General features: G+C 50.8%; 1 protein-coding gene across 2 annotated transcripts in view; it reads left to right on the top strand.

The window, feature by feature from the left end:
* Positions 1-27,871, top strand: part of CPXM2 (carboxypeptidase X, M14 family member 2) — an 82,645-nt gene that overhangs the window by 19,468 nt on the left and 35,306 nt on the right. For both annotated transcript variants that reach the window (XM_037159206.2, XM_037159205.2), the window contains 2 exons: positions 3,597-3,706; positions 14,677-14,816. In XM_037159206.2, the coding sequence (XP_037015101.2) occupies positions 3,597-3,706; positions 14,677-14,816 (250 nt within the window). The remainder of the gene's footprint in view (positions 1-3,596; positions 3,707-14,676; positions 14,817-27,871) is intronic.

The raw sequence follows: 27,871 nt of genomic DNA, 5'->3' as shown, positions 1-27,871 counted from the left end.
AGTCAAGTTTTTAAAGGGCAGGGGAAGTGTCCCCCTCGGTGGAAGGTGACAGCCCCTTGGATGGAGGCAAGATGTTTCTGTGAGAATTTAAAACCAAAGCAGTTCCAATGTTGTGCTCCAGCCTTGCGTTGCACCTGCGGTCCCTTGGCTGGCAGGGCTGGCTGGGCTGGGGGAGTGCGTTACTGAGCAGAGCGCTCACCGTTCCTGTGCCGGGTGTGTGTCTGTGGCTCTGGCACTTTCTTCCAGGAGTTCCTTCTGCAGAGTCCGTGGTTCTGGTGGGAGGGGCACATTTCCTAAGTGCTCGTCTGTCTGAAGATGCCCTGACTGGTGGCTGACTGTGGATTCTGGGTCCAGATTTCCTCTCCCTCGGCCCTGGGTACCCGGGGTTGCCGACGAGAAGTCTCGCGTTAGTCTGGTGGTGGCTGCTTTGGGAATCTGCTGACTGTCGTGGACGAGCAGGGCCTGCAGCTGGGACGGTGCCTTGCGTCTCCTCCCTGTCCTCTGCCCGTCTGAAGTTATGGTGTGAAGAGGTGGGGGTTCCCTGGAAGGCGGCTGGTGCGCTCTGAGGCTTTTGTTTGTCTGCTCCCTGCCTTCGGGCTGTCATGGTGGCCACCATCTCTGTTGTGTCCGAAGTGCAGGGTGCAGCAGAATGACTGAGTTGTGCAGATGTCACCTCAAGGACCAGGAGGTGGCCTTGAGCGTTGGCCTGAGGGACTGGGAGCTGGCGGCTTTCCAGTATTTTCTCAATCATCCTCCGAAACTTGGTTTCCAATGCAGAGGTGCTCCGTTTTGCTGGTGAGGCCGGTGGGGAGGGCAGCTCGATTTGGACATTGAGTAGACGTGGCAGAAACCTTGAAGAGGATGGTCCCAGGGTAAGAAAAAGGAGGGAAGTGAATCTGGGTGAAATAGATTGAAATTCCTCAGAGCCAAGTATTGAACCTGGAGAACACTTCAGGACTCTGTTTTGGGTTAATTTTGAATCTTTAAATCCAAAGATTCTTGCCCTGCCCATCATTTTCCTGTCCTCCCATGTGGGAAAATCCTTTGTTTTTCTGACTGTGGAGGTTTCTGTGCCAAACCCTGAGTCTCCGTCATTCTGGGGCCCTGGCAGCTAGCTCATCAGGATCGGTGCAATTCAGAGCTGGGATTTCCACCTCGGGTATCTCTGCACGAAGACATGCGGCATCCGGAGTTTGTGCTTAAACCCTTTATTCTCATCCTGTCTGCTGATTACAGGACGTTTTCAGATGTGAGTCGGGAAAGGCAGGAAACTCACAGCTGGTGTAGCCTGCAGTTTTTGCAGAGCTGGGGGGTCCGCATTGTGAGTGGACTGGAAGTCAGCGGGAATCAGCCCTGGGCAGAAGGAAAGGCACGGGAGCTCTCCAGGGAACAAGGACAGGGGAGAGATTTGGTGGAAGACAGATCAGCCCACTACATGTGGCCGGCTAGTGCTGAGTCTCTGACCCCTGCTGGGGCTTTAGCCATCGGCCTGTGGGGGACCCGGTGGCACCGAGGGAGCGGAAGCAGCCTTGCAGAGCTTCTTCAGCACTGGCCTGGGGAAGATGAGACGGACACCTGCTTCAGCCTCGGGAGCCACCAGGGCTCCTGCTGATGGGCAGGTTCCACGTGTGGCAGGTCATGGGGTCGTGGGTGTCCAAATACGCTCGCAGGTGGGGTTCTGGGTTAGACTGTGAGTGCATGTGATTTGATTCTGCTAGTTCAGGGGCCAGTGTGCTGTCTTGTCAAAGAGGCCAGGGGTGCCACCCACCCCGGCTTGTTAAAGGGGAAGGGGGGGTGGCGTCTGAGGGAGGGCTCAAAGGAGGAAGGAGAAAGAGAAGAGACTTTTGTGTAACAGAACTGTGGGGGTCGGGAGAGAGGAGGGAGCAGACCGCAGGGACAGGAAGAAAAGGCCAGGGGGGCCCCCAAGCGAGGAGAGCCACCCTGCTTCCAGACAGAAGCCAGAGCGCAGACTGCAGAGTTTGGGAGTGGTCTGGGTGGAGAGGAAGAGGAGACGGTGGTGTGGAGTGAGGGAAAGAGGCCGGAAGAATCCTGACCTGCACCGCAGCTGCACCAAGGCTGGCATCTCCCGGCAACGCTGGGCAGGCGGCCTGCCCCACACCGGTTTCCACTGTGTCCCTGCGCTAATGTCCCCACTAACAACGACAGGCATGTGACAAGGCCAGTCAGGCCCCTCTGGGAGGGGCGACGTGAAGTCGAAGGGAGACCCCCGAGAGGTGTGACGTTGTGGGACCCTGTCCCTCTGGGAGCACGTGGTTGGTGGTGCCTGCCACCTGGACGACCAGGGCGCTGTGACTCCATCCTCCAGCTGTTCTGTGTCCCTGCTTTGGTCCCTTCTGTGAGATTCCTGCCATTGCCGGATGATGACGACTCCTCTTCAGGGGAACTGTGGCCGGTTCTCACACCTGAAGGAGCTCCCACCCCGGGGCATCGTGACTTTGCCTCTGCCCATCAAGGGTGTTCATTTTCTCAGAGTGAAGCCACCTCTGGCTTCTTTACGAATAGCCTGGATGGTGGTGGAGGCTTTCAAACTGCTCTAAAGATAGTGCCTTCTGATAGGGAGAAATTTCCTTATTAGGACTGCACTTGCCAGCTGCGGAGTGTGTGTGTGTGTGCATGTGTGTGTGTTTATCTGAGCTTCCCTCCAAAGGCGCCCATCGTTGGCCAGACTGTAGACCCAGGGAGTGGCTTTTCTGGCTGTGACATCGCCTCAAGAGTGAACAAGAGTGGACGTTTTTCTGACGTGGCAGCTGATAAAGCATCCCGGCTGCATGATAGCAGTGCCCTTTCTGACCTTATGGACTTTCTAATAATTCTCGTAGAAACAGACTTTGTTCACTTCTACTGCGGGGTTTTTGTTGTCTTCCTCCAGGGTTGAATTAGAAGGACATGGCATTGCTTGGAGATTTCTAGTTTGATGTAAGGTCGGTGGTGAGAACAGCCGCCCAGGAGTCAGGAGGCCTGGGTTCTGGCCCTGGGGCTGCTGGTCAGTCTCTCACTGTAGGGACCATGGGTTGGCCTGGGACGATGGCTGAGGGCCTGCCCCTGTGCCGACATCTCATTCCAGTGAAGCTGGGACTGAACTGTGTTTAACAGCCCTTCTCAAAGTTACCCGTTTTGCCGAGAACAAAAGATGCTATGTATTGTTTCTATTTCTGTTGCTTTGCACATCTGCATGCACAGTGCAAAGGCCAAAGCTGCTGAAGCAACATCAGTTAAGTTCCGATTCACTTGCAGAGCTGAGCCACAGGGTTGCTCTGAAATTCCTAACCAGCACTGCTCCTGGCAGAGTCCCGCTGTGGAAGGGCCCTTAATTGGAAACAGCCTCAGACAGTAGCATTAACAACAGGGAGAGGGGATATCCGGGCAGAAACACCCAGAGCGGAAAGTTGGCTCAATGTTGACGGATGAATCGACAGTATTTGTCTGGAGACACACTGAGCATGCCCGGGTGTGGGGCTCCGATGAGGAGCCAGAGTTCAGGGGAAGATGGGAAAGCAGGCGGCCAGATTCAGAAAACCAGGAACTCGTTTCTTTCAGCCTCTGTCCTTGTTGCTAACAAGTGCTGTCCTTTCCAGGTTGCCCACCTCTTGGTCTGGAAACCTTAAAAATCACGGACTTCCAGCTCCACGCGTCCACGGTGAAGCGCTATGGCCTGGGGGCACACCGGGGGCGACTCAACATCCAGGTACCGGCACCGGGGAAGGGCTCTGATGGCGTGGCTAGCTGCTCTGGTCACAGACGCGCGGTGGCTCGCTGAGCTGGGGTCAGGCATCTAACCACCCATGGACGGCGTCTCACCCAAACCCCACCCCCCAACAGGAAAGGCCTCGCTGCAGAACCCCCGTCTCTCAGAGACAGAGGGCCAGGGTAGGTGTCTTTTCTGAGGACACCTACACAAAAAGGGTGCTGCTCACACCTGGACCCCAGGCAGTCCACTTGCACGGGATGTGTCTGCCAAGGGCAGGAGGAGACCACTGAGCCCCACGGGGATGGGCAAGCGGTGGCCTTTGTCCCCTCTCTCCTGCCTGCTGGTGCTCCTTGACATCCCCCCACACCTCTTCCAGGCTGTTCCGTGGCTCTCCCAGGTCAAATTCTCAGTGGCTCTTCCGGGTCCGGCACTTGGTGTCCGGCCTGCCTCCCAAAGCCCAGGGGCCACCGCAGCCCTGGCCCTTGTGACCCTCAGGGTCCTGCTCCCAGAAGGTGAGCTCCTTGCACACCCCACGCACTGTGCACTTTGGGGCTCCGGGCCTCTTCTCAAGCAGGTGCCCTGCCCACAACCCCCTCCCCTCCACTGGGCACGAGTGGCAGAAATCTATTTCATCCATGGCATTTGTGACCTTGCGCTGCTCTGACAACTCATAAACGCAGCCACTTACACACAAACGTTCATTCTCTTACCATCCTGGAGGACAGGAGTCCCGCCAGGCTAAAATCCAGGAGGGGCAGGGCCGTGTGCCCTCCGGAGGCTCTAGCGGAGATTCCGTGTCCTTGCCTCTTGCAGCTCCTTGAAGGGCCTGCATTCCCTCCTTCTGCAAAGCCATCAGTGGCGGGTGGCGTCCCTCTTCCCCCTCTTCCACCCATAAGGACCTGTGATGGCATCGGCCCACCTGGGCGATCCAGCATCACCTCCTCCTCTCATGCAACCTTAACTGCATCTGCAACCTTCATCCCCGCTGCATGTAACTGCATGTTTACATGTTCTAGGATTAGCGTGTGGACTTGTTTATCAGGGAGGGGCCTTGATCCAACCCCTCTACAATGCCTTTTGCCTCCAGCTCCAGCCTCTGCTGACTCATCTTTGCTCAGCTGAGCATTTGACCTTGCACTCACTGTCCTGGGTGGTCCTCTAACAGCACGGTTCTCTCGGAGTTCCTTTTTGTTTCCCTACCTGCTTATGACTGGCCATGGTTTCCACACCCTTTTGACAAAGGCAGAGTCACATGGTTAAACTCTCCTGGGAGAGGCAGGGTGTGAACTCCTGCTGCCTGAGGCCTGGAGTGGTTGCTCCTGACGCCTTCAGGAACCCAGCCCCTGGGCCCCTCTCAGCCAACAGACAGAAGCTCTGGGCACGAATTAAACCATGTCCAGCCCTCTTTCCTGACAATTATCTCACACTGATTTTCTCATCTGTCACCCTCACCGAATGCTGATCTTGCAGAGAGTGTGAATCTTGTTCTCCTGAGTGTCCTGCACCGAGCACGGTGTCTGCCCATCTGTCTGTGCTCACCACACGTTCCTGGGCAGTTGTTGCTGAGCTTAGGGGCACGGTGGCTGCTGGGAGGGTATCTTCCTGAAGGCGGTGCTGCGGGCTGCTCTGCTATCGTGCGTGTTTTAGTTTCACGCATTTGATTGTAGGTGATTGGCAAATATGGAATGATGTCACTATGACATAGAAGTGGTATTGGTTCATGTGTCATTTTTGCCAAGACATTAATGTTTTGGGGGGCCAGACACCAGCATCTGACCCCGGAGTGCACCAGGACGGCTGAGAGCAGAACCTCAGAAGAATTCCATCCTGTGCTCCCTCTCTGCGCCCCTTTGGCTCCGGGGCCGGGGTGGGTGGGTAGGACATGTTTTAGGAGGCTTGTTGCTCACGGGTTTTTTTTGCCCATTTTGCTCTTGACCCACAAGTCAGCAGCTGCCATTCTTCCTTATCTCCCCCTTTAATTGTACTGCCTTTACCATGGATTTTTTTAAATGTCCAATTCTAGCATTATAGCTATATTACACTTTAAAAAAGTCAATTTTGCATGTTTCCTTAACTGCTGATATTTTTTAGGACTGATTTCTTTTTTAAGTCGTCTGGTTACAGAGCTGCATGGATTTTGAAGCCTATTTTCCCCACGCACTTGTTTTCATAGCACAAGATTTTGCAGACAATGAGCTTTTACTGCGTTGTATTTGCCACGTTATAGCAGAAACACCCGTCTCTTTGTCTCAGTCCGTTTGGGCTGCTCTGACGGGACACCGTGGACCGGGTGACCTGTAAACAACACATCTGTTCATCGCAGTTCTGAAGCCTGGGAAGTCCAAGATCAAGGCACCAGCAAATTGGGAGCGTGGTGAAGGTCTGCTTCCCGGTTCTCACATGGTGTCTTCTCCTCACGGTGGTGGGTGTCTTTTATCAGGACACTAATTCCACTCCTGATGGCTCCACCCTCATGATCTAATGACCCCCAAAGACCCCTCCTCCTAATGCCGTCACCTTAGGTTTCAACATATGAAATCTAAGGGGACATATGCATTCAGCCTATGGCATTCTCTTGTCCTCATCTTTAGCATCCTGTGGCTTTAAAAGAGTAAAAGCACCTTGTAACTCAAATTATAACTTCTCCTTTTTGCAAGAGGAATTTTATTTATATCAGTTGAACATAGACTCAGGGAAGAAACCCAGAGTCCATTCCATCAGTACAGTGGGGCAAGGTAGATCTTCCAAGAATTCAGGGGAGAGCCCCCGTTCAGCAGGCCACAGGGGTGTGCCCTCTGACCGGGGATTAGCTGTGCGCTCAGGACCCCTGCATTCTCCCACCTGTGGGGCTGTGACCGCACACAGAATTCTCTGAGGACCCCAAGAGATTGTCCATGGCTCATTCACTAACCAAGGGGGGTGGGCAGGTCAGAGGCTGTGCCCCTCCTGGGTGATGTACCCCCTACCATCACATGGAGGCTTTCTTAGCTGTAAAGCCTTCAGCAAATTGTAATCAGACGTACCCCTTCCGAGAACTGGTTTCAAGTTCATTCCTAAGGCTCTCAGATATGATGAGTGTGCGCCTGACATGTGACCAAAGAAAGGACACCCGAGACCATGGCTGCAACTTAAGGTTCTGCCTGTAAATGGGGATCTCGGACAGCTGATGCTCAGGTCTGAGTTTTGGATGAGCTGACGTTTTGAGATCATAAGAAAACACATGGGATCCTGCATGAACTCCTCTGCGTCTGTGCGGTACCTGGTCACGGTCACTTGACACTGCAGCCCCGTCTTGTCCCACCTGGGTTAGAATGACTTGGAGTTTGACCCTTAGAGAAGTTCACCTCTGGTACCGCACTCATGGGCAGATGCCTGGCTCTGACGCCAGCGGATCGGAGCCTTTCCTCGGGAACGAGCCACGGCCCCCTCGGCAGTGGTTCACTGCCGGGATCCGACAGAGCACCTGGGTGCCGGCATTAGGAACCACTTTCCATCTTCCGATCGTCGTTTTACCTGAAACGAGGCATAAAGCCAAGAAGATGGTCAGTGCCTATGGCTTCCATTGTACCCCGCAGGAAGACAGGAAATCGGTTATAGGATGTTGAACCGAGCTTTATCCTGGTGTCAAAGTTCAGGTGCATGGGGACTCCCTACGTGTCGGTCTGCCTGTCCCCCTTGGCCCTGGGGTACCCGGAGCCCCACCTTGCCCAATTGTGGAGACCACGTTTATCCTGCGGGAAGTACATGGGCAGCATCTCAGGCATCACGCGTGCTTGCCCCCCGCCCACCTCTCTCTCTGCAGCCATTTGTTCCCCGTGTTCTGGCCCCAAGGCCAAGTTCCTGTGGGCCGTGCCGGTTCTCTGGGTGGTCAGCCTCCAGCCTGCTTCTGGCTACACAAAGCCTTGCTATAACTCAGCAGGACCCAGTTGGGGGGCTCTCTGTGTGTGGGGTGCTGCAGAGGCAAAATTAATCACAGTGAGGGTAGTTTCCAAGCCGAGGAATGTCTTGCTTGTTCTGATAAAGAGATTTCGTTCTGCATCTGGCTTCAAGGAACCGTCTGGGAGACAGCGTTTGCCTGCCAAAATGCTGGAATTTTGGATGTTTGGGTTTTTATGGGAATCACAGGACCAAATATTTTAAATTACGACTCTTTTGGAAAATTCAACATGAGCATTACCGTAATGATGGTAACATGCTATTCTCGAGAAGCTTGCCTGGTCACACATGAGCTGTTAGGAGAACTCAGAAGAACAGGGAGGGGAATAAGGAAAAGGGGAGCCCAGGGAAGCAAGACCCCGGCCTGCAGGTCACAGATGATTAAGGACTCGCCCCCCCCCCCCAGCTTCAGAAGTGGATTCTGTTCCGCTTTGCTTTCTGAGTTTTTCTCACCTATGTTAGTGCATTTCCTTACATTAATATTTTATTTCATCTCCAGCATACTTGGAGAGAAATTCTGTTTCAGAGATAAGGAAATTGAAGTCTCAGAGGCTAAATGACCTGTCCTAACCCCACAGCTAGTCAGCGCAGAGCTGAGATTCAAATTCAAGTTCTGGCCACTGGCCGGACCATGGCTCCTTTCTCTGAGGCATCAGTGCCCGGGAGAAGGTGAGTGTGTCTGCCAGCTTGCAGTCTGTCCTGGTGTCCCATCTTGTGACTCGTCTCCCTGACCAGCTCCTGGTACCTTTGGGACCACCTCCTGGCCGGGCCCAGAGAAGTCTGAGGGGTGTAGCTGTCCAGCCCCTGGGGCCTTGTGTCCACGCAGTTAGCACAACTGAACTTGATTTCTTAAAGGGTGCCACGTGGGATGGGGAGGGGCCCACCCGGCTGTGTGCCTAGCCACGTGGAGGCCCTGCAGACTGCCTCCGGGCAGGTGGGCTGGGGAGTCGGGGTCCAGGCCGTTCTGTGCTGGGCTTTCCATGGACACAACACACTGCGCAAGTGACGGATCCAGAGCGGGGGCAGGACAAAGGAGAGGAAAGGGAGAGGCAGAGGGAAAGAAAGATCAGAGCAAATTCTTTCTTTCATTTCTTCATTTCACCAGTACAAAAGCAAAACTACCTCCTGAGGGCCTTTATGTGCCAGGCACCTGAATAAGTCCTAGGGAACAATGATGAGTAACTATAGAAATAGTCCATGGCCCATTAGCAAATATTTATGGAGGACCTACTATGTGCTGGGCCTTGTCTAGGTGCTTGGGCCACTTCAGCAACCAAAACAGGCAACGATCCTTGTCATGTGAGAGTCTATATTCTCTAGTCGGCCACATAACTGTCAGAAATGGAATCAAATAGAACTTTCACAGCAACTAGGAGGTGAGGGGTGCTACAGAGAGAAATAAAACAAACCTACAGCAGCAGTGGGGGTCAGGTCATCGTTAAATGTGATCCAGGTGGGCTTCCTGGAGGAGGTGGGCTAAGTTGGGTTGAGGGTCCACAGGGAGTCAAGTAGCTGTGATAGGGGTATGCTGGGCCATGGGAAAGGCTGCACTTAAAGCAGGTCTGCATCACAGGGGGCAGCGGAAAGCTGGTGTGGCCGCAGCAGACGAGGACCTGGAGGTCACGCTGGGAGGACTTGGAGCCCGTCGGGGGAGCCACGGAAGGTTTTGGGCACAGGAGCGACATGCTCTGACTTACGTGTGCAGAAGACCAACCTCGTCACTGTGTTGACGTAGGGGAACAAGCATCGGAGCAGGCAGCCTCTTAGGAGACCACCTCAGGGTCTCGGACAAGAGGTAGTTCTGGCCCCCGCTGCACGGGAGGGGTGGCGGTGGTCAGAGTGGTTGGATTTTGCATATTTGAAAGTAGCATTTCCCGATGAGGCTGTAGATGAGGTTTGGATGAGGAGTGTGAGAGATACGAAAAGTCAAGGAAGCCTCCAGTAATTGAATTGGGAAATGGAATTATAAAACAAACACCCCGAAAACACCTTGCCAGGGACTGCACTGTTGCAACCTCAGTTAATGCTCAGAATTCGAGGACCACGCCTACCCATTGCCCAAGGCTTCCATAACCAAGAACCGAAAATGGAGCGGCTTGTTTCTTTGGGAATTTAAGGCTTTATTTCTAAATGATATTGATGTGTTTATTTATAAATTTTTGACTTTATCGTTTGAATTCTTGTGGGAGATGAGCATTGCAGGTCCTTTTAGTACCTGTCTACTCCTCTTTAGTGCTTCCAATAAAATTGTATCTCACATTTGGGGCAAATTTATGTTTAAGATAGTTATGGCTGTGTAAATATTGCTCACTATTGAGCTAAGACACATGGTAAGTTTTGAGCCAAGGAATAATTAATTCATCGGATATCATTTTTTAACCACTTTTTAAAAAAAAGATTATTTATTTATTTATTTATTTTTAGAGAGAGGGGAAGGGAGGGGGAAAGAGAGGGAGAGAAAGATCAATGTGTGGTTGCCTCTTGAGCACCCCCTACTGGGGACCTGGCCTGCAACCCAGGCATGTGCCCTGGCTGGAAATCAAACCAGCAACCCTTTGGTTCATAGGCTGACACTCAATCCACTGAGCCACACCAGCCAGGGCTTGACAATGTTTTGTTTTCCTGGATCTGCTGATCTTTTTAAGAACATCTCCCCACACCCTGGAATAGGTCTGGGTCTGTAAAAACACCCTTTGATGTAATCGTCTGTAATATAATATACCTGTCCAGTGATTTTTGGCCTTGCTTTTGTTTTTACGTTTCTGCAGAGGTCTGTCGGGAGTCCTTCAACACTCTATAGTCTGAATGGGCTGCTTTCTGGGTCTTCTGGCCAGATGCTGTCCTGGGCCTCCCGTCCCCATCCTTCTGGGAATTCCCCCCTAGGTTGGGGCCCTTGATTTATGGATCCCGTATCTTCCTCTTTTTGGTGTTCTGCCTCTTTTTTGGTGGGGCACATCCTGTAGTAGCTTCCTGGAAAGTGTGCGTGAGAGAGAAATTTCTTGAGGCTCTTTGACTATGGGGATATCTTTATTTTACTGATGCAGTTGCTGGGTAGTTTGGCTGAGTATAAAATTCCAGGATGAAAATTTTTTCCTTCTGAATGAAGTCCTTACCCCTCCATTCTTCTAGCTTTGGATGTTGCTCTTGAGAATTCTGGTACCCTTCTTATTCCTTTGCTTTGTTTTATATATTTGTTTTCTCTTCAGTTTTCTTTCTGGAAGCTTCTAGAATCTTCTCTTGGTTACCCGTGTTTTGGGGTTTCACAGCGGTATGCCTTGGTGTGGGGCTTATTTTACTGTACTAGGTTCTTGGTGTTTCGGAGTCTCGGGACCCATGGATCTGGGCCGTTATCTAATAGCATTTTATTTTTGGTAATTTCTTTCCCTAAATATCCACTGAATTTCTTCCTCTACTCTTCTCATTTTTCTCTTTTTGTCTATTATTGTTGGAATTTTCACATTTTAAGAGTTCTTTCTTATGCAATACTTTATTCTTCCTGAGAATATTCTATTGTTTCATGCCAGTGAAATCTCTTCCTTCAAAGGATAGCACTGCATTTTCTCCTGAGGTTTTCTCCTGTTCTCCATTATATTTTTAGTTCGTTTTTTGCTTGTTTGCTCTAGGCCTGGCAGCACCGTGTCCTGGAGTCGGAGGGAGAAAGGGGGCCGGGGCATCTTGTTCTCCAGGATGTGGATGTCCACTGAGTTCCCTCTTTTGATCTTTCACGCCGCACCAGCCCTGCTCTGTGTCTGGGCTGCAGAGCCTCTGTGGTTTGTTTTTTTAGAGAAAAATTTAGGTCTGCCGTGGAGTGAGGGTGGGGACCTGGGAGTCTAATTTTTGAAATGTGTGCATTTTTGACTCAGTTCCCTGTGTTCAGTCCCGCCTCATTGTCCCCTTCCAAGACACCTGAGAATCTACATCCAGGGCTTTTTCAGGTTCTGCGTGGTGCCGCTTCTCGGGGGTGTACCTCTTGCAGGGAGCATCTCCTTTCCTTGCTGCGTCATCCATCTGACTTCTGTACCTCATGTACTTGAACTTGGGGGTTATAAGTGGCTTCTGGTTTTGTCAGAGATCTGGGTCATTATTTCTTTATCTTGTTTTCTTTGGGGGGCATTTTTGAGAGAACACAGAAGAACCAGCGTATGTATTTACTGCATCATCTTGACACAGAAAAATCTATTTGGTCTCAGGTGGGTAGTATCAAGTTTCCTCTTTGTTATGGATATATAATCCCCACAGTTAGCTTAAGGAAAGTTTAGTCTGTTAGAGGCATTGGGTTTTTTTTAAGGTAAAGTAATTATATATATGATGTAATCGCCTTGAGAAAATTACATTAATTTTTGATATATTTGGTATCACATTACAAATATAATCATTCCATGTAGTATTTTCAAGACTAGCTTATATTTTAAGGAGTTAAACCTTTTGTTTAACCAGTTGCTAAAGCAACTGCTGATTGAAGGTTCTCCAAAGTGCGCAAAGCATGCCTCCGAGTTACTGAACAGAATGGGAGGGACGGACCCTCCCTCAGCTCCTCAGAGATGTACAAATGTCATTTGTTTCCGTGTGGTGTCATTTGGTGACATCTCTGGCCACCCAATTCCCCTAGGATCTTGCTTTATACACTATGATTGATTTCGCGGAGGTGGCTGTCATTTCCCAGAGGTGGCCGTCGTCGCCCTGTGAGTCAGTTTTGAGCAGAGTCCTTCAGCTCCTGACAGCCCGCTACGTTTAATGGGCTGTCTAGCAAACTCAGGAAGAGCTGAGATTGGCAGCGGGGGCAAAACAGGTTGGTGAAACCAGGAACCTCGCCTTTAATGCCAGATCACAGGCAGTGGGCCGGTTGAATGCCAGGGGCACAGCCCCTCCGAGCCGCCAGGGGCCTCAAGGGGTGAGGCTCCCAGGCTGGGTGGCATCTCTGCTCTCGTCTGCTTGGTCCGTGGCCGGGCACTGCCAGCCTTGATTTGCCAGGACCCTCTGAGTTGCAGACACACGGCTCGCTGACCTGCATGGAGCACTTTTTCTTCCCGGGCTCATGCCACGTGCAGGGCCCCATTGTAAGCACAGTCAACCCCCAAGGGAGAAATCAGCGTCACTCCCACTTTAACGGGGGGGATACTGAGGCACAGCATGTAAGCAAGTCGTCTGCATTTATGTGGCACGTTGGTGGCAGAGTGGGACTCACGCCCACACAGGGGACTTCAGAGTACAAGCTCTTAACCAGCACCCTGGGCAGGGGTCAGTTTTAAGGTGCCAGGACCAAGACCCAAGCTGCCCGTGGGGGCTGCCACCCATCTGCCTGGTCTATGCTGCAGGAGGGCAGGGCTGCCCACGCGTCTACCTTTCCCTCCCTCCCTGTTGCCTGGGCCACCACTTGTCTGTCACACAGCAGAGTGGATGGAACAGCTCTGAACATCAGTCTCTCGGGCTGTTCACAGGAAAAGAGGAACAACAATGAGGACGACTTTGCATTCTGGTTCCTTGAAAGATGAGCCGTGACAGTGTCGGTCACCAGTGTGTGGCAGATAACTGCCTTCAGTAGGATGCAGCCGCATCCTATGCCCTTCAGGCTGGGGCAGTGCTCTCCTGGACCAACCTCATTGGGGAATGAGAAGTCTCGCTTAACAGAGCCCCTATCACCTTAAGGACGTGCACTGAAGCGTCGTTAGGAACCGCCAGTAACGCACACTTGCAGAAATTGGCCGTCCTTTGATGATTCTAGAAGGCAGAGCCTTGCAGCACCTGCAGGTCCTCATCACAGACACCCCATGGGCCATCAGACCCCAAGGGGCTGGTGCATTGGGTTTCTGGAGCACGCTGACTACCAGCTTTTGTATTGACCGTTGTTGGAGAGGTAGTGATTCTAGAAGACGGTGACATGCTAGCATTCTGACATGCGCCTTCAGGGCTCTTCCAAGGTTGTTCCAGGAGAGGACTGGGGATGCACGCACTACAGTTTGGTCCTGATACAAGGTGTGCGTCAGCTGGGGCCGTGATGCAGAGAGTTTGCCAATGGAACCCTCGGTCAAGTTGTTTCTCCACCGTAGCCCGGCTCTCACTCCATGGTTGCCCATTAAAAGTCAGGCTTCCCCGGACTTGGGCTGAACAGTGCTCAGAGGTGGGAAAGGTGGGTGGGCCTATCATTTTTATCTTTCCAATATCATTCAGACTTTTTTCCACCTGATTATGCACTTGTGAAACAGCCATGGGAACTGGGATTCATGCAGAAAGGGTCTTCGTAAATGGGGAAGTTGCATTTGGTTCAAATGTTCTTTTTCTTTTTTTCTATTCCTTCCTTCCTTCCTTCCCTCCCTCCTTCCTTCCTTCCTTCCTTCCTTCCTTCCTTCCCTCCTTCCATCCATCCATCCTTCCAATTCTCTCTTCAAGTAGTGCTAATACAAGGAAAATTCCAGGGCAGAAATGTCACCTATCTTGTAAATTCAGATCAGAGGGACCTTTGGTGGCAATAGTAGTTATAGTCAACACGTCAGTTGACTGAAGTACTAACACCTAAGCACTCACTACATAAGCTTAGCCCTGGCCACCTAGCTCACACATGACCCTGGGGCTTTCTTTCCTGGTCTGCCCCAGACCCTGAGCCAGCAGGGTAGCACTGTCCTTGAATGTCCTTGTAACAGTTGGCTCCCACTCCTGAAATAACGCACGCCCCATGGTGTTCCAACTCATGCCTTTCTTTCTGCCCGGAAACTGAGCTTCTGGGACGGACGAGTCACCTCTTGTCCCAGTGCTTGGCGTGGGCAGGCTGGTGTGCAGGGGACGGTTTGTATCTGTTAGATGAATGAGTAATAGCAGAGCTCGTTAAATTTCATCTCTCATACTGAGCGAGAAGAGGGCACGTCATATTCAAAAACTTCTAACTTCTAATAATAAACAACTCAGTGACTTAGAGTGAGGAGTTCAGGGCACCGTGTTTCTTTTCAATCCCCTTTCTCGTTCTCTCCCCTGCCCCCTCTGAAAAGATGTGCCTCAATTTTCATCAATTTCTGAAGAACGCCCGTGTTTCTTTCCAGGCAGGCATTAATGAAAACGACTTCTATGACGGGGCGTGGTGTGCGGGAAGGAACGACCTGCACCAGTGGATTGAAGTGGACGCCCGGCGGCTGACCCAGTTCACCGGTGTCATCACTCAGGGGAGGAACTCGCTCTGGCTGTGAGTGTGGCCGCACCGGGCTTCACAGACCCTGCGCTGTCTGCAGACTCATGTTCTAGGGTTTGGGCAGAGACTGGGCATGTGCAGGGAGGGAGCAGGTGACAGGCAGTAGAAGGGAAGGAAGTTGGAATGTGGACAGGGGCTGGTTATGTTGTAGACTCGAGACCCCTGGGAAGGTGCATCTCTCAGAATGGCCCCCCCACCCCTCACAGGAACAGGGAAAGGACCCACCTGGCAGGTTAGGCTGAGGCAAAGAGGCAGGTGCATTATTGGTGCCCTGGGTGGTAGCCTGAACACAGCTGGAGGTGGGACCTCTGGACAGGCTTTGAGCAACAGGTGACAGGTCTCAGCCACTGTCCTGGGGGAGAAGGTCTGAATTTTCCCGACTCTAGGAAGAAGGGCTAGAGGCCTAGGCAGGCGTCCAGCTAAAGGGTGACTAGAGAGGTTGTAGGGATGGGCCAGAGAACAAGATGGCAGCCCATTTCTCAGTCCACCTTACGGCCGGGGCAGAGTCCCTGACAGGTGACTGACGGCAGGCCCAACAGAGGCAGCTGCAGCCCCTTTGCACTCTGCATGGCCTGGTGCCATCACACAGGGAACGGTGCTCAGATCTGAAAGGGAAGGGCCCGTGGACACACACTCCAACGCCGGTGACCCTTGAGGACGTTCTGCTGAGTGCAGTAAGCCAGTCCCAAGAGGACGGGTACTGGATGGTTCCACTTACACGGGGCTCCTGGAGGAGGCAGATTCATAGGGACCGAAGGTAGAATGGCAGCTGCCAGGGGCTGGAGAGGGAGCGGGGTGTTAGTGTTTCATGGGTACGGAGCTTCGCTTTGGGGTGACGAAAAGTGGGGAGAAGGGATGCTTGTGCAGCAGTGTGAGTGTGCTTAACACCACTGAACCGTGCGTTTAAAAATGGTTAAAGTCGTACATTTTATGTTTCGTTTACTATAATAAATGAAAAAATAGAAGGGCAAGTACCACTGCCCCCCCCCCAAAAAAAAAACCCAAAACCCTCTTCCCCTGCGCCCAGGGCTGGAGACGGACTCCAGGTTTGCAGCCAGGTCGCATGTGGGATTCTGTTGTTTTTTGACGCGGCGCACGCCCGCAGCGGCTCCCTGCTGTTACTCAGACTTCATAATGATTATTTCTAATAGCCCCTCATTTGCTCAGCCAGGCCTCCAGCCCCATCTCAATTTTCTGCTATTACAGATCATTTCGCAAGGAGGCATTTTTATACTTTTTTTTTCTTTCTTTGAATGACTTCCTTTACCCAATTTCCAGCGCTGGGATAATTTGTGCTTTTCGACAACACTTGCTTATACAGTCGTGCACCGCATTTTATCTGCTTCACACTCACTGCGTGTATTTACATGTGCCGTGTTTTTTCTGTGGTATGTGTTTCTCTCTAATCAGGGGCTCATTACCATGACAATTGCTCTCACTGTTTAGATTTAGAAAGGCAAGAGTTTTGAAAAAAAAAGTTGAATTACTCAAGGAAAATGGAAACTTGGAAAGAAAGACGGCTTTGCGATTATTCACGGGAACAAGAGCAGGGACTCTGCCTCAACGCTGGGCCATTAACCTGTCTGACCACAATCATTAACGGCCCACTGGTCGGGTTATTATTGGATTAGAAAGAAAGCAGCGGAAGAATAATGCTCACTTTCCATTTCAACTAGAAACTAAAGAGGGTGTGGGTGAACAAGAAATTGCGGTAGAACAATGTCTTTCTTTGACTCAGCTGAGGACAGGAACATCCAAGAGGGAAGAAAAGGGGTAGAATTGCTTTCAAGGGCGGTTTATTTTTGTTATTGTCTAAATGTATTTCAAGCCAAACTATTGTCCAAGGCCGATGAAAAGAAAGCGGATGCGTTTCAGTTTGTGTTACTGCCTGGAAAAGAACTGTCTGCACTGAGGGCTGAGTAAGAGACAGGATGAGGACACATTTGTGTGTCTGAGCCCCTTTCCTCAGAGGCATGAATAATGCCGGAGGCGTTAGGATCTACTGCACTAGGACCGGAAAACATGTCAACAGGAGAGACCATCAAATTCTAATAGTATAGATCATCGTTGTCCCTCTCACCCTCTGCCAATGACATCCGTGCTCATGCTGTGCCCAGGACGGGCCTCTGTGATACCATTTCCAGGATTGCTGTGTGCTGGTTTTTATGTTCCTCCCCAAGTCTGAGCACCTTGACAATGGAGACGGGGCCTTGATCACATGTCCTTGCAACCTTGCCAAGTACCAGGCATCTGTTGCACGCTTGATCATTGGTTCTTTAATGAATGCGTATTGTTCAGAAGTAGCAAATTGACAAAGGTTCATTCATATACAATGGTAAGGAATTAACTAGTGCGTTAGTGGGAGGGACGGAGAGCTCACTTAAAAACAAAGTGGGGAGAGAGGAGGGCCTGGAAAGAAGCCTGAGGGGGGACAGAGATGCTGGAGTTGGGTGGCATGCCACCTGTGGCTGTCGGGTCCTGTCGTGGCTCTTGGCTTGTGTTGGTGATGACATTTCCCCTCCCTGGACCTCAGTTTGCTCTTCTCTAGAATATGATGACTATTCTCTATCTCATAAAGATGAGGTGAAAGTTGAATGAAATTGTTCTACTGTTTTAAAATTGCCCAGCACCTAGCAAGTGCTCAGTAAAAGGTAGTTCCTTCCCTTGGCACTATTCAGAACAGTGGTGTCCAACCTTTCTCTTTAGCCACAGAGTCTTCCTTTAGGTAAAATCTGTCTTGGAGACACTTAAAGGAGACAGACCAGTGAGGTTGCTCTGTGTGAATCTCGGGGCGGGGAGTGTTGGCTGTCCTGCCACCCCCTCCTCCTCGCAGAGCCTCACTGGAGGATGCACTCCAAGTAGCTCCATGTAGCAAGCCTCCGAAAATCCTCAAGGGCGCCTCTGTGCGAGTACAACCCTGCCAACTCCTTCAAACACTGGTTGCTATTTCCTGAATCCTACGGCGTACCAGGCAGGCGTGGAATTCAGACCGGCACAAGCCATGGCAGACTCAAAGTTAGAGTCTGATTTTCCTAGTTCAATATGCAGACTATACCCCAGTCTCTGAGAGTTGCATGTTGGTTGGTAATGTTTTAGGAATGGAAGGGGTTGCCAGCCCCTTGGAATTGGCCACATGGATGTTGCAGTTTATAAATGGCTTCTCTCTGGTGGGGGGGACACAGAAGCACTTTGGAATTAAGTACAGACACCCCTTGATTTATTGGGCTTCCTTTTACTGCTCTGCACAGATGTTGCATCTTTTAGGAGTTGAAGGCAAGACCCACCACCAGCAAAAAGATTACAACTCTCTTTATTGAGATACTCACCTTATCGAGGGGGGCTGGAAACCAATCTGCAGTGTGTATTTCAGAGTACTGCTCATACTTTTCACTTACAGAACTTTTGTAGTTGTTATTTTTAAGTGAACAACTGAAACCTTATTTGTTCCCGATGCTCTCTTTATGTTTTTATGGATTGGATCATCTACTGTTGAACCCTCTGCAGAAGCCCTAGGGATACAAAGGTGAGCAAGAGGTGGCCGCCAGCAGGCAGCTTCCAGGCTGCGGGGAGAATCCAGTTTGTTAACAGGTCTGCTAGAATCAGCAAGGTAGGCGCTAGCGTGGGCTGGGACCCGAGAGCTGTCCCTAGACCCCGGGCACAGAGGGAGCGCAGGTCATGAGGCTTAACCATGGTCCACAACTAGTTCCTAACCAAGTGGGTGAAAAAGCCTATGATTCTAGTTTTGGTATTTTCAAATAATTCATGCTATCTGAAAGTAACAAAATATCATTTCCATGATATTGAATTTCACGGATATAAATTATCCTTCCCTACTGATTTCAATTTAGGGAAATATTAGTATACTAATAAAACCCAATCTTTCATTTCCCTAATTTCTAAAAGCATGTGAGATGTAGGAATGTTATAATTATAAGCAATGTGATGATGGAAAAGTTAATTACGCAGCCTGAGGTGAGTAGAAGATGCTCCTAATGATTTGGGCAAAATACAGGCAATTTAAAATAACCAAATGTTTTCCATTTTATAATTGTTTAATAAGAAAAACGATTGTCATTATCTCCTGAGAGCCTGTAAATGGTGCTTAAAGGGAGGCGGCAATGAGACTGGTGAGTCTGCAGGGTGAGGGCTGCGGAAGGTTCCACTCCCTGGCTGAGTGTGTAAAACCCAGTTGGCTGATCAGACAGAGGGAGGGGGATGCAGGTTCTGCTGGTGCCGGGAGCTGGCAGGGGCTGAGCCCCAGCAGGAAGGAGGCAGCTTTGCTTTGCCCGGGGAAATCTCCGTCGGGATTCCAAGCGTGGGCTTCCCCTTCTAGAACTCCATGGTGGAGGAAGGGAGGAAGGGGGTGGATGAGGTACGGACCCAGAAGGCAGAATAAAGGTCTTTTCCCTGTGTCTTTCTGGAAGACAGCTGTGTTCCCAGGGGGGAACCGGGCCACTGGGGCAGGTTGCTCAGGGGCTCAAGTAGTGGTGGGACGAGGGGCCGGCATGGTTGAGGGGTTCGCTGTGGAAGGAGGAGGGCGTCCTGGTCCCCTGAGGAGCTAATGGTGCGGACTAATTCTGAGCAGGATGGAGCCTTCCCCCTGGGGGGAGTATATTCTTGGTGAAGTCGGCACTTCACCAAGGGAAGTTTGGCACTGTTGGCGCCTGGTCCACTAGGGGGCAGTAGAGCTGTGGGCAGTGCAGCTGTGGGCCGTGCAGCTGTAGGCGGTCCAGGGACCAGGACATGGTGGGATCCAGGTGGGATGCAGGTGGGATCCAGAGCCAGAGGGCTGATTCTCTGGGAGCGAGAGTCAGGTTCGAGGAGCCCCTGGGGAAGGTGAGGCGTCAGAAGTGATGGAGGTGTGGTGAGAAGGACGTGGCCACCTGAGGACTCCATGGGGTGGGAGAGCTGATGCCTGGGGTCGTGAGGTGGTGGTGGGGGGTAGAGAGGAGCAGCTGTTCGGGAAGTATGAGGCTGCAGGGCTGGCCACTGAGCGCTGTCCCTGTTGGAAGCATCTCCAGGACACTCTGGACCCTGGCCCAGGAGGAGAGGAGGAAGCAGCTGAAGAGATGATGGCATCTGAGTGAGAAGGGGATGCGGGTGAGAAGAGGCAGAGGCTAGTAAAGAAGCAGCTGGAGGATGTCGGTCCAGAGACTGGGAATGGAGAGGGAGCCTTCCCAGTGCCTTCTGGCCCGGGGCTCCGCCCGCTGGTTGGACCTCTGGGTCCACAGTGACAAGTGTTCACCTGCTTCCTCTCTCTCTTCAACCGCCTCTGGTTTTTCGCTCCCAGAGGATGAATCCAGGCCTTTCTCACTCCTCCGGTGGGTCTGGGCCCCAACACAGCAGGGCCTGGCAGGGGCGGAGGAAGGGGCGCAGGGCAGGGGCCAGGAGCCTGGATGGTGCCGGGCAGCACCTGGAAGCAGAGCTCCTGAGTGAGAGGCAGCTGGCGCTTCAGAAAGCATCTACTGGTCCTTTTGGGAGAGAGTGTGTGTGATGCCCACTGTGTCTTGCTGTGTCTCCTCTGTCATTGACCAAATGGAATGTTGGCTTCCGTGGGCGCTGGAGAGACAGAAGTTTCCAAACTCTCTTCTAACCTCTTTGAAAACTGTCAGTTTTGAACTGTGAGTTTTGGCATGAAAGGGAGAGCTTTCAAATGAAAACATCCCCAGGTTCAAGTAGAAGGGCAGCGCGCAATCATTTCTTCATTTCATGTTACTTTCCAATAAGGCAGAGAATGTCATTTGAAATTAAATACAGCTCTCACTTACAGCCACGTGGCTCACCTTGGCTTTCCGGGTGCCGATGACTCAGGGAGCAGTTCTTGGATGGTAAAAATCTCTAAGAGGAAATAACGCTAGAATTCCTTCTTGACAATTCTGTTGTCCTCACCCCCTGGGTCTGACTCCCCAGGACACTAGCTGGACATACCTGCCTTCTTGCATCTGCTTCTTGGTGGAGGCGGCCCCATTGTATGGATGAGGGAACTGAGGTTTGGTGAGTCTCAGGAACTTGGCTCATCGCTCTCTGCCTCTTGAATGAATATGCCTGTCCTTCTGACCCTTCGTCCCTCCGCTGTCACTGCTGTTTTTCTCCTGTACTGTGAGGCCCTGAGCCCCTCAAATGGACTCATGTGTTCCCCGCCTGAGCACTTCCTGAGGCTGGGGCTGGGGAACATGGCAGGGCTGTCCCCAGGGCCAACTTACCCATCAGACACAGCAGGCATGGTACCTGGGACCTCACGATGCTTACGGGCCCAAGAAAGTGTTCAACTTCTTTTACAGTCTGGAGGAAATAAATGAACGTTTAGGGCTGAAGAAAACGTTTAAACACACAGTGCTAATATAGTTATCTTTATATTAACACAGTCATAAACTATGATTTTTAAATATTTGTATTACGGAAGAAAGGGCATATTGTCGGCAGAATAGCGGCCCCCAAAGATGTCAGCATCCTCATCCCAAGAACCATGAATATGTTGTGTCATGTGACAAGGGGGACTCAGAGTTGCAGATGCAATCAAAGTTGCGGATCAGCTGATCTGAAAATGAAGAGATGACCCTGGATCTCTGGGTGGGCTCTGTGGCATCACACGGGTCCTTCAAAGTGGAAGAGGGAGGCAGAGGGGACAGAGAGGTGGCCGCGTGAGCATGTGTCCACTGCTGCTGGCTGTGAAGACGCAGGCTGGGGCCCTGGCCTCTAGAAGTTGGAAAATGCAAGGGAACAGATTGTTCTCGAGACTTCCAGAAGGCGCACAGCCACGCTGGCACCCTGACTCTAGGGCTCCTGACCTCCAGACCTGAAAGGTCATAGGTGTGTGCTGTTTAAACCACTAAATTTGCAGTAATCTTACAGCAGCCATGGAAAACTAAAGTCCCCATTATGGAGTTGCCCAGGGCCAACCCAAGTCCTCCCATGGCCTAGCGACCCCACCCCTTTGCTCTCTGATGCGGGTTAGAGACTTCCACGCTCACCACGTTCTAACCGAGCAGAATCGGGACCAGTCCTCTCTCCCGTGTTTAGGATTCCTGTGAGCCATTTCTTTCTTTTCTTCCTTTTTTCCTAATCCCGGATTTGGAGGACTACAAATACCTTCTTTTTTCTTTCTGCTCTTTGCAAAAAGAGCTTCCCAACTAGGAGCCACCTCGCCCTACCCAAATTTATTGGACGTGGCCCCCAAAGTGGCATTTCCCCCTTCTTTCCCTGGTAGACATTTTTACTGGAGGCAGTGGAAAAGAAATCTATTTCTAAGTTTCCAGCATTCCCTCCTAGGGTCTGCATTCTCAGAAAGCCATGGTAACCAGTCCACGTGAAAAATGCAATAAATCCACAGGCTGGTTTTCCAGCGTCCAACCTCTGGCTGTGCTGAGAATGTGGCAGAGACGCATTTCACTCTGGGGCTGTGGTTCCAGCAGGGGCTGGGGTGCAAGAATGGGAGCGGGCGTGCACTTCTGTTCTTGAGTGTTGTGTGCACCCGTGCTTGTTTCCGACAAAACACAAAACTTAGTTTTCTTATGGCTTCTAGAAGCTACTAAAGGCAAGACTAGACCTCTAGGGGAGCAGCGCTGTTTGCTGCTCAGAGTTTGGAATTGGCCACAGCTGGGCTTTGAGCGCGTTAAGCTCAGTCGAGCACGTGACAGTAAGGTGCAGGGAATGCCTGTCCCTCACAGCTCCAACAGAAAATTGTCCTAAAAATAGGAGAGATTTGGGAACCCCCCCTTCTCTGGGTGCAAAGGGGTTTAACAGTGCTTTCCCGACTTCTGTGAGAAAGGAGGCAACCTCCAGGGCTCTTCCCAGCGGAGGCTGTGGGGTTTTATTGGTCCTTTAGGTGACCGACTTTGCTCATTGGCCATGTCAGATGGTACTTTCTGAGGCTGATCATGGCTGTCTGGGATGATTTGGGGGGGCACTCTCCTGTGAGGTGGAGGGAGGGGAGAATCTGACGGGCAAGAGCGATGGCTGTGACACTCCAGTGTGGGGGACACCCCCAGCCCAATGAGCACCCCAAGGTCTTACCCTGGGTCCACCAGTGTTAGTTCTTTGACTGTGATTAGACTTACTCATGTTTTTTCCCCAATTATTCCCTTTCTTGTCACTTTTTGCTATATAAAAATTCCAAATTTATCCATGGTTAACAATTAGTCTTGTAAGGTTTATGTCAGACTTAGAAAGACCATGCCCCTTCTTAAGATAGATGTGATTTTTCCCCATATTTTCTTCTAGTACTTTTATGAATTAAGTTTTTTCCACTGAAATCCTTGAAGCACATGGGATGCATTTCGGTGCACAGTGTATGGAATAGAACTAATGGCCACTGGGGTGTCCCAGCCTTATTTATTACATGGTCCATATTTCACCCAATGGCTGTGGTAACTCCTCACGCCTGATGTGATGGTATTTGGGGTGGGGGGAGCGTTTGGGAGCCTTGATGAGGTCAAGAGGGTGGAGCCCCCACAGTGGGTTAGTGCCTTACAGAGGGGCCCCACAGAGCTCTGTAGCCATTCTGTAGTCAGTGGAGTTCTTTATATTTATTGATTGATTGATTTTTAGAGAGATAGGTAGAGAGAGAAACATCAATTTGTTGTTCCACTTACGGATGCATTCATTGGTTGAGTTTTGTATGTGTCCTGACCGGGGATTGAACTGACAGTCCTGGTGTATCAGGATGAAGTTCCAACCCACTGAGCTACTCAGCCAGGGCCGGGTTCTTCATATTACGAAATGCATTCTGGATTGTGTTCAAAGCACAGTTTAGGTCCAAAAAATAAATGTTTTCCCCTCATCGTCCTCTACCCAGAAGCTTCTGGTCTTTTTAGAATCTCTGGTTAGTGTCCAACCATCTCAGCAGAAATGTCCAAATCATGTTTGGGGATTTTGATTTGGGAGAAAAGGAGGTTTTCAAATGGGAGAAGGCATGACTCCTCGGGGTACACTGCTCTGGCCCCTCCTGACACGACAGCAGACCCCTGAGTCGCCGAGTCCGTGATGTGCTGGAAGATGCCGTGTTCCATCACCAAACAGTCATGGTGGAAATAACTGCCCCAGGGTGTGTTTGGGAGCAGTACGTGCACCGTACGTGCTGACTCTGTTCCTCACCACACCCCTGGAAGTCAGGGTCCGGCCACTTACTCTTGGCTGCCAGTGCCGGAGGTGGCAGAGTTCCGACATGGCAGAGTGCGTCCTTGTCCCTCCAGGATGCCACGCAGCTCCGGAACCTGTCTGCGGCAGCCCTATCTGTGCCTGGAGGAGATAGCCTCTCCCGTGCCTGGTAGGAAGCCCCCTCTTCTCTCTCTTTTTGGGGAGACTTCTTGCTATGCTGCCTTCAGTCCAGACCGACGGAGCAGCTGGGCCCACAGCTTTCGTAAGCATTTTTAAAAGTTAAAATCTTTGCAAAGTTTCACAGAATTCATTATTTTTCTTCTTTTTCAAACCACCTTCTGATCTCCAGTTTTCCTTTAAAGTCTATCTGAAAAATAACATTAGCGTGGCCAACAGAGTAGTCAGCTGGCAGGTACGTGGCAAGCACAAGGCGGGCAATGCGAAGCGAAACGCAAAGTGCTTTCCAATTTTACTCCCATGAAACTCCCCTGATTTTCTCTCCAGAGCAGCATCGTGAAATGTGAACTCAAAAGCAAAAGAAACAAGAATCACTGCTTCTTAATCCTGCTTTATAACAGAAATATAAACTGGCCTCAATTCTTGTATGTGTTGGAAGAAAATGACCCTGAATTGGGTTGAAAAATTCAGAGTGCCAGAGCAGAGAGGCAGAGATGGGAAAGAGAGGAACACGGGGGCTTATTTTTGTAAATGAACAAATCACACGTGTAGTTTTAAAAGTCAAATAGCACATTAGAAATAGTCATCTCCGCCCTGTACCCCTAGGTCTCAATTCGTGGTGTCCCAAGGCAACTACCACAAACCCTTTAGCTGTTCTTCTGTTTTATTTTTCTTCATCCCTGCATTGCTGAGAAAATACTTTTAGTACTGTTTTTTGATTCTTTTACATTAGTTGTTATCTGTTGACTTTCTACTGTGAAAGGTGAGAATTTATTTTTATTTTTTTTAATTTTTTTATTGATTATGCTGTTACAGTTGTTCTATTCCCCCTTTCATTCCCCTCCACCCTACCCCCCCATCCCCACCATTACCCCCCCTTTAGTTTATGTTCATGTGTCTCAAGTTCTTTAGATTCTATATTTCCCATGCTATTCTTGCCCCCCCTTCTATTTTCTATCTACTGTCTATGCTGCTTATTTTCTGTACCTTCTCCCCCTTTCTCCTCCTCCCACTCCCCTGTTGCTAACCCTCCTTGAGATCTTCATTTCTATGTTTCCACTCCTGATCTAGCTGTCCTTTTAGTTTGCTTTTGTTTTAGGTGTGGTTGTTAATAACTGTGAGTTTGCTGTCCTTTCACTGTTCATGTTTCTTTAACTTCTTTTTCTTGGATAAGTCCCTTTAACATTTCATATAATAAGGGCTTGGTGATGATGAACTCCTTGAATTTGATCTTATCTGAGAAGCACGTTATCTGTCCTTCCATTCTAAATGAAAGTTTTGCTGGATAGAGCAATCTTGGATGTAGGTCTTTGGTTTTCATGACTTGGAATACCTCTTTCCAGCCCCTTCTTGCCTGGAAGGTCTCTTTTGAGAAATCTGCTGACAGTCTGATGGGGACTCCTTTGTAGGTGACTGTCCCCTTAGCTCTTGCTGCTTCTAGGATTCTCTCCTTCATTTTAATTTTGGCTAATGTAATTATGATGTGCCTTGGTGTGTTCCTTCTTGGGTCCAACTTCTTTGGGACTCTCTGAGCTTCCTGGATTTCCTGGAAGTCTATTTCCTTTGCCAGATTGGGGAAGTTCTCCTTTATTATTTGTTCAAATAAGTTTTCCACTGGTGGCTGTGCCTTTCCCCCTTCTGGTACTCCTATAATTCGGATGTTGGAGTGTTTAAAGATGTCTTGGAGGTTCCTAAGACTCTCCTCGTTTCTTTGAATTCTTGCTTCTTGACTCTTTTCTGTTTGGCCATTATTTGCTTTCTTCTGGTCCACTCCATTGATTTGAGTCCCAGTTTCCTTTTCATTGCTGTTGGTGTCCTGTGCAATTCCATTCATTTCAATTAGTTTCGCCTTCATATATTTGTCTAATTTGTGGCTATAATCAACCAGTTCTGTGAGGATCCTGATCACCAGTGTTTTAAACTGTGCGTCTGAGAGTTTTGCTATTTCTTCATTGCTTAGATCTATGGGCTCTGGGGCTTTGAGATCTTCTTGCGACATTTTTGGTCTGTTCGCGCCCTTTAAGAGTAAGAAGCGGTGCTTGGACTCCCAGGTCGCTGGGTTGTGACGCTGTATGTGGGGGCGTGGTCAGAGCGGGGAAATGGCGGCCCCCTCTGCTGTTTCTCACAGCTGGGTAAGGAGCAGCGCCTTAGGTGGTTCACCTGGGCCCGGCCACTCAGAGTTGCTGGGTTATGACGCTGTATGTGGAGGTGGGGTCAGAGCAGGGAAATGGCAGCGCCCTCCCTGCCGCTTGCCGCGGGGACCCGCCCGGCCCCGGACCAACCGCCCACTCCCTCGCCTGTCCCCCCGCCCCGCCCCCCCCCCTCGCGCACAAATGCGCGACCACAGTCAACACGCAGCACCCCCCCCCCCCCCCCGGTTGTCTCCCCCGCGGTTGCTCACTCGGTCGCTCACTAGGTCCAACCCTGCGCCTGGATTCCGCGTGCCTGAGTCTGTCTGACCGAGTTCTCCTGTGCAACCCCGCTTCACCAGCCGCTGGTTTCACCCCTTACTGGTCAGGCTGAAGAATTTGTTGTTAACGGACTTCCGAAAAGTTCAATTTTCTGTGTTCTGGCTGTGTTTTCTGTTGCTAATTAGTTGTCTCTGAACTTGGTTGTATGAGAAGGCACGGCACATCCACCTATGCCTCCATCTTGGCGGAAGTCCCCGAAAGGTGAGAATTTAAATCTTGTATTGACTTACCTGTGAGTCTCTCTCTCGCCCCGCCCCTGATGTGTGTGTCTTCTTATTCTCCCAAAGGGGTTATGTTACCAGTTTTAGGTAAATCCATCTTTAGATTTTGCATCATGGTCTTTGCTGAGCCATTGTTTATGGCTGCATCTCATGGGGTACTATAATTTATTTCCTTTCCTGTGCAACTTTCTTGCTCTTGCTGGAAGGAATACCACTTTTGAGTGGTTTGCTGGGTTTTCTAGGGGCCTCCCTTCCCTGATTCCATTCATTCACTGAGTCGGAAGCTTGGGGCTTCGGCAGGAACCACAACCACAGAAGCCTCTGCCTGCCCCCACGTGCCCGTCGCTCTCCTGAAATGGACCTTCGAGTTCAAATAAACACCGAGGGCAGTCCGTCCCCTCTGACCAGTCACCGTTGGGCTTCATGGCCCACTCACTACAGGTGGAGTTTCCTGCGGTTCCTTAAAACAGTTGGCTCCTCCCACACTGTGTTAGGAGCCTTGTTCCAGGAAGAGGTTCATTTCGGCCTTGCCCATCGTGAACCCATTAGCAAGGAGAAGTAGGTCATCGTCCTGGCTGCTGGAGACTTCTGGAAGCTCTTCCACTTCCAGCCCAAGGCTCAGTGTGCTCTTCCTGGCATCCCTGCCGCCTCCCAGTGCGGGAGTGTCTCCGCTGCACAGCAGGGTGCCGAGTGGCCCTGGGCTGTATGTCCCACTGGATTTCAGGGACGAGAGACCCCATCTAAGGCAATGGTTCTCAACTGGGGTGGTGTTGCTTCCCCAGGGGACATTTGTTAATGTCCACAGGCATTTCTGATTGTTATGACCTGGGGGGAGGGTGCTGTGGCGGGGGGCGTCTAGTGGGCAGAGGCCGGGGCCCAGAGCAGGCTCCCCAGCAAAAAGCTATTCAGCCTCCAATGCCAACAGGGCTGAGTCCGAGAAACCCCGCTTGAAATTCAAAACGGCGTGGTAATTCTCTATTTGTTTTGTTCCAAACTATTTTGAGGACTGGCTTCAGCTCAGTGGGCGCTTTGATTCAAACTTCGCTAAGTAACTGTTCTTGCTCGAGAGGGTGGTTTGAGACCC

Source organism: Artibeus jamaicensis, unplaced genomic scaffold (assembly GCF_021234435.1).
Source record: "Artibeus jamaicensis isolate MK-2021 breed Jamaican fruit bat unplaced genomic scaffold, CSHL_Jam_final contig_490, whole genome shotgun sequence".
NCBI classification, from domain to species: Eukaryota; Metazoa; Chordata; class Mammalia; order Chiroptera; family Phyllostomidae; genus Artibeus; species Artibeus jamaicensis.
The sequence above is the reverse complement of the archived record's forward strand: the minus strand, read 5'-3'. Positions and strand labels throughout refer to the sequence as shown.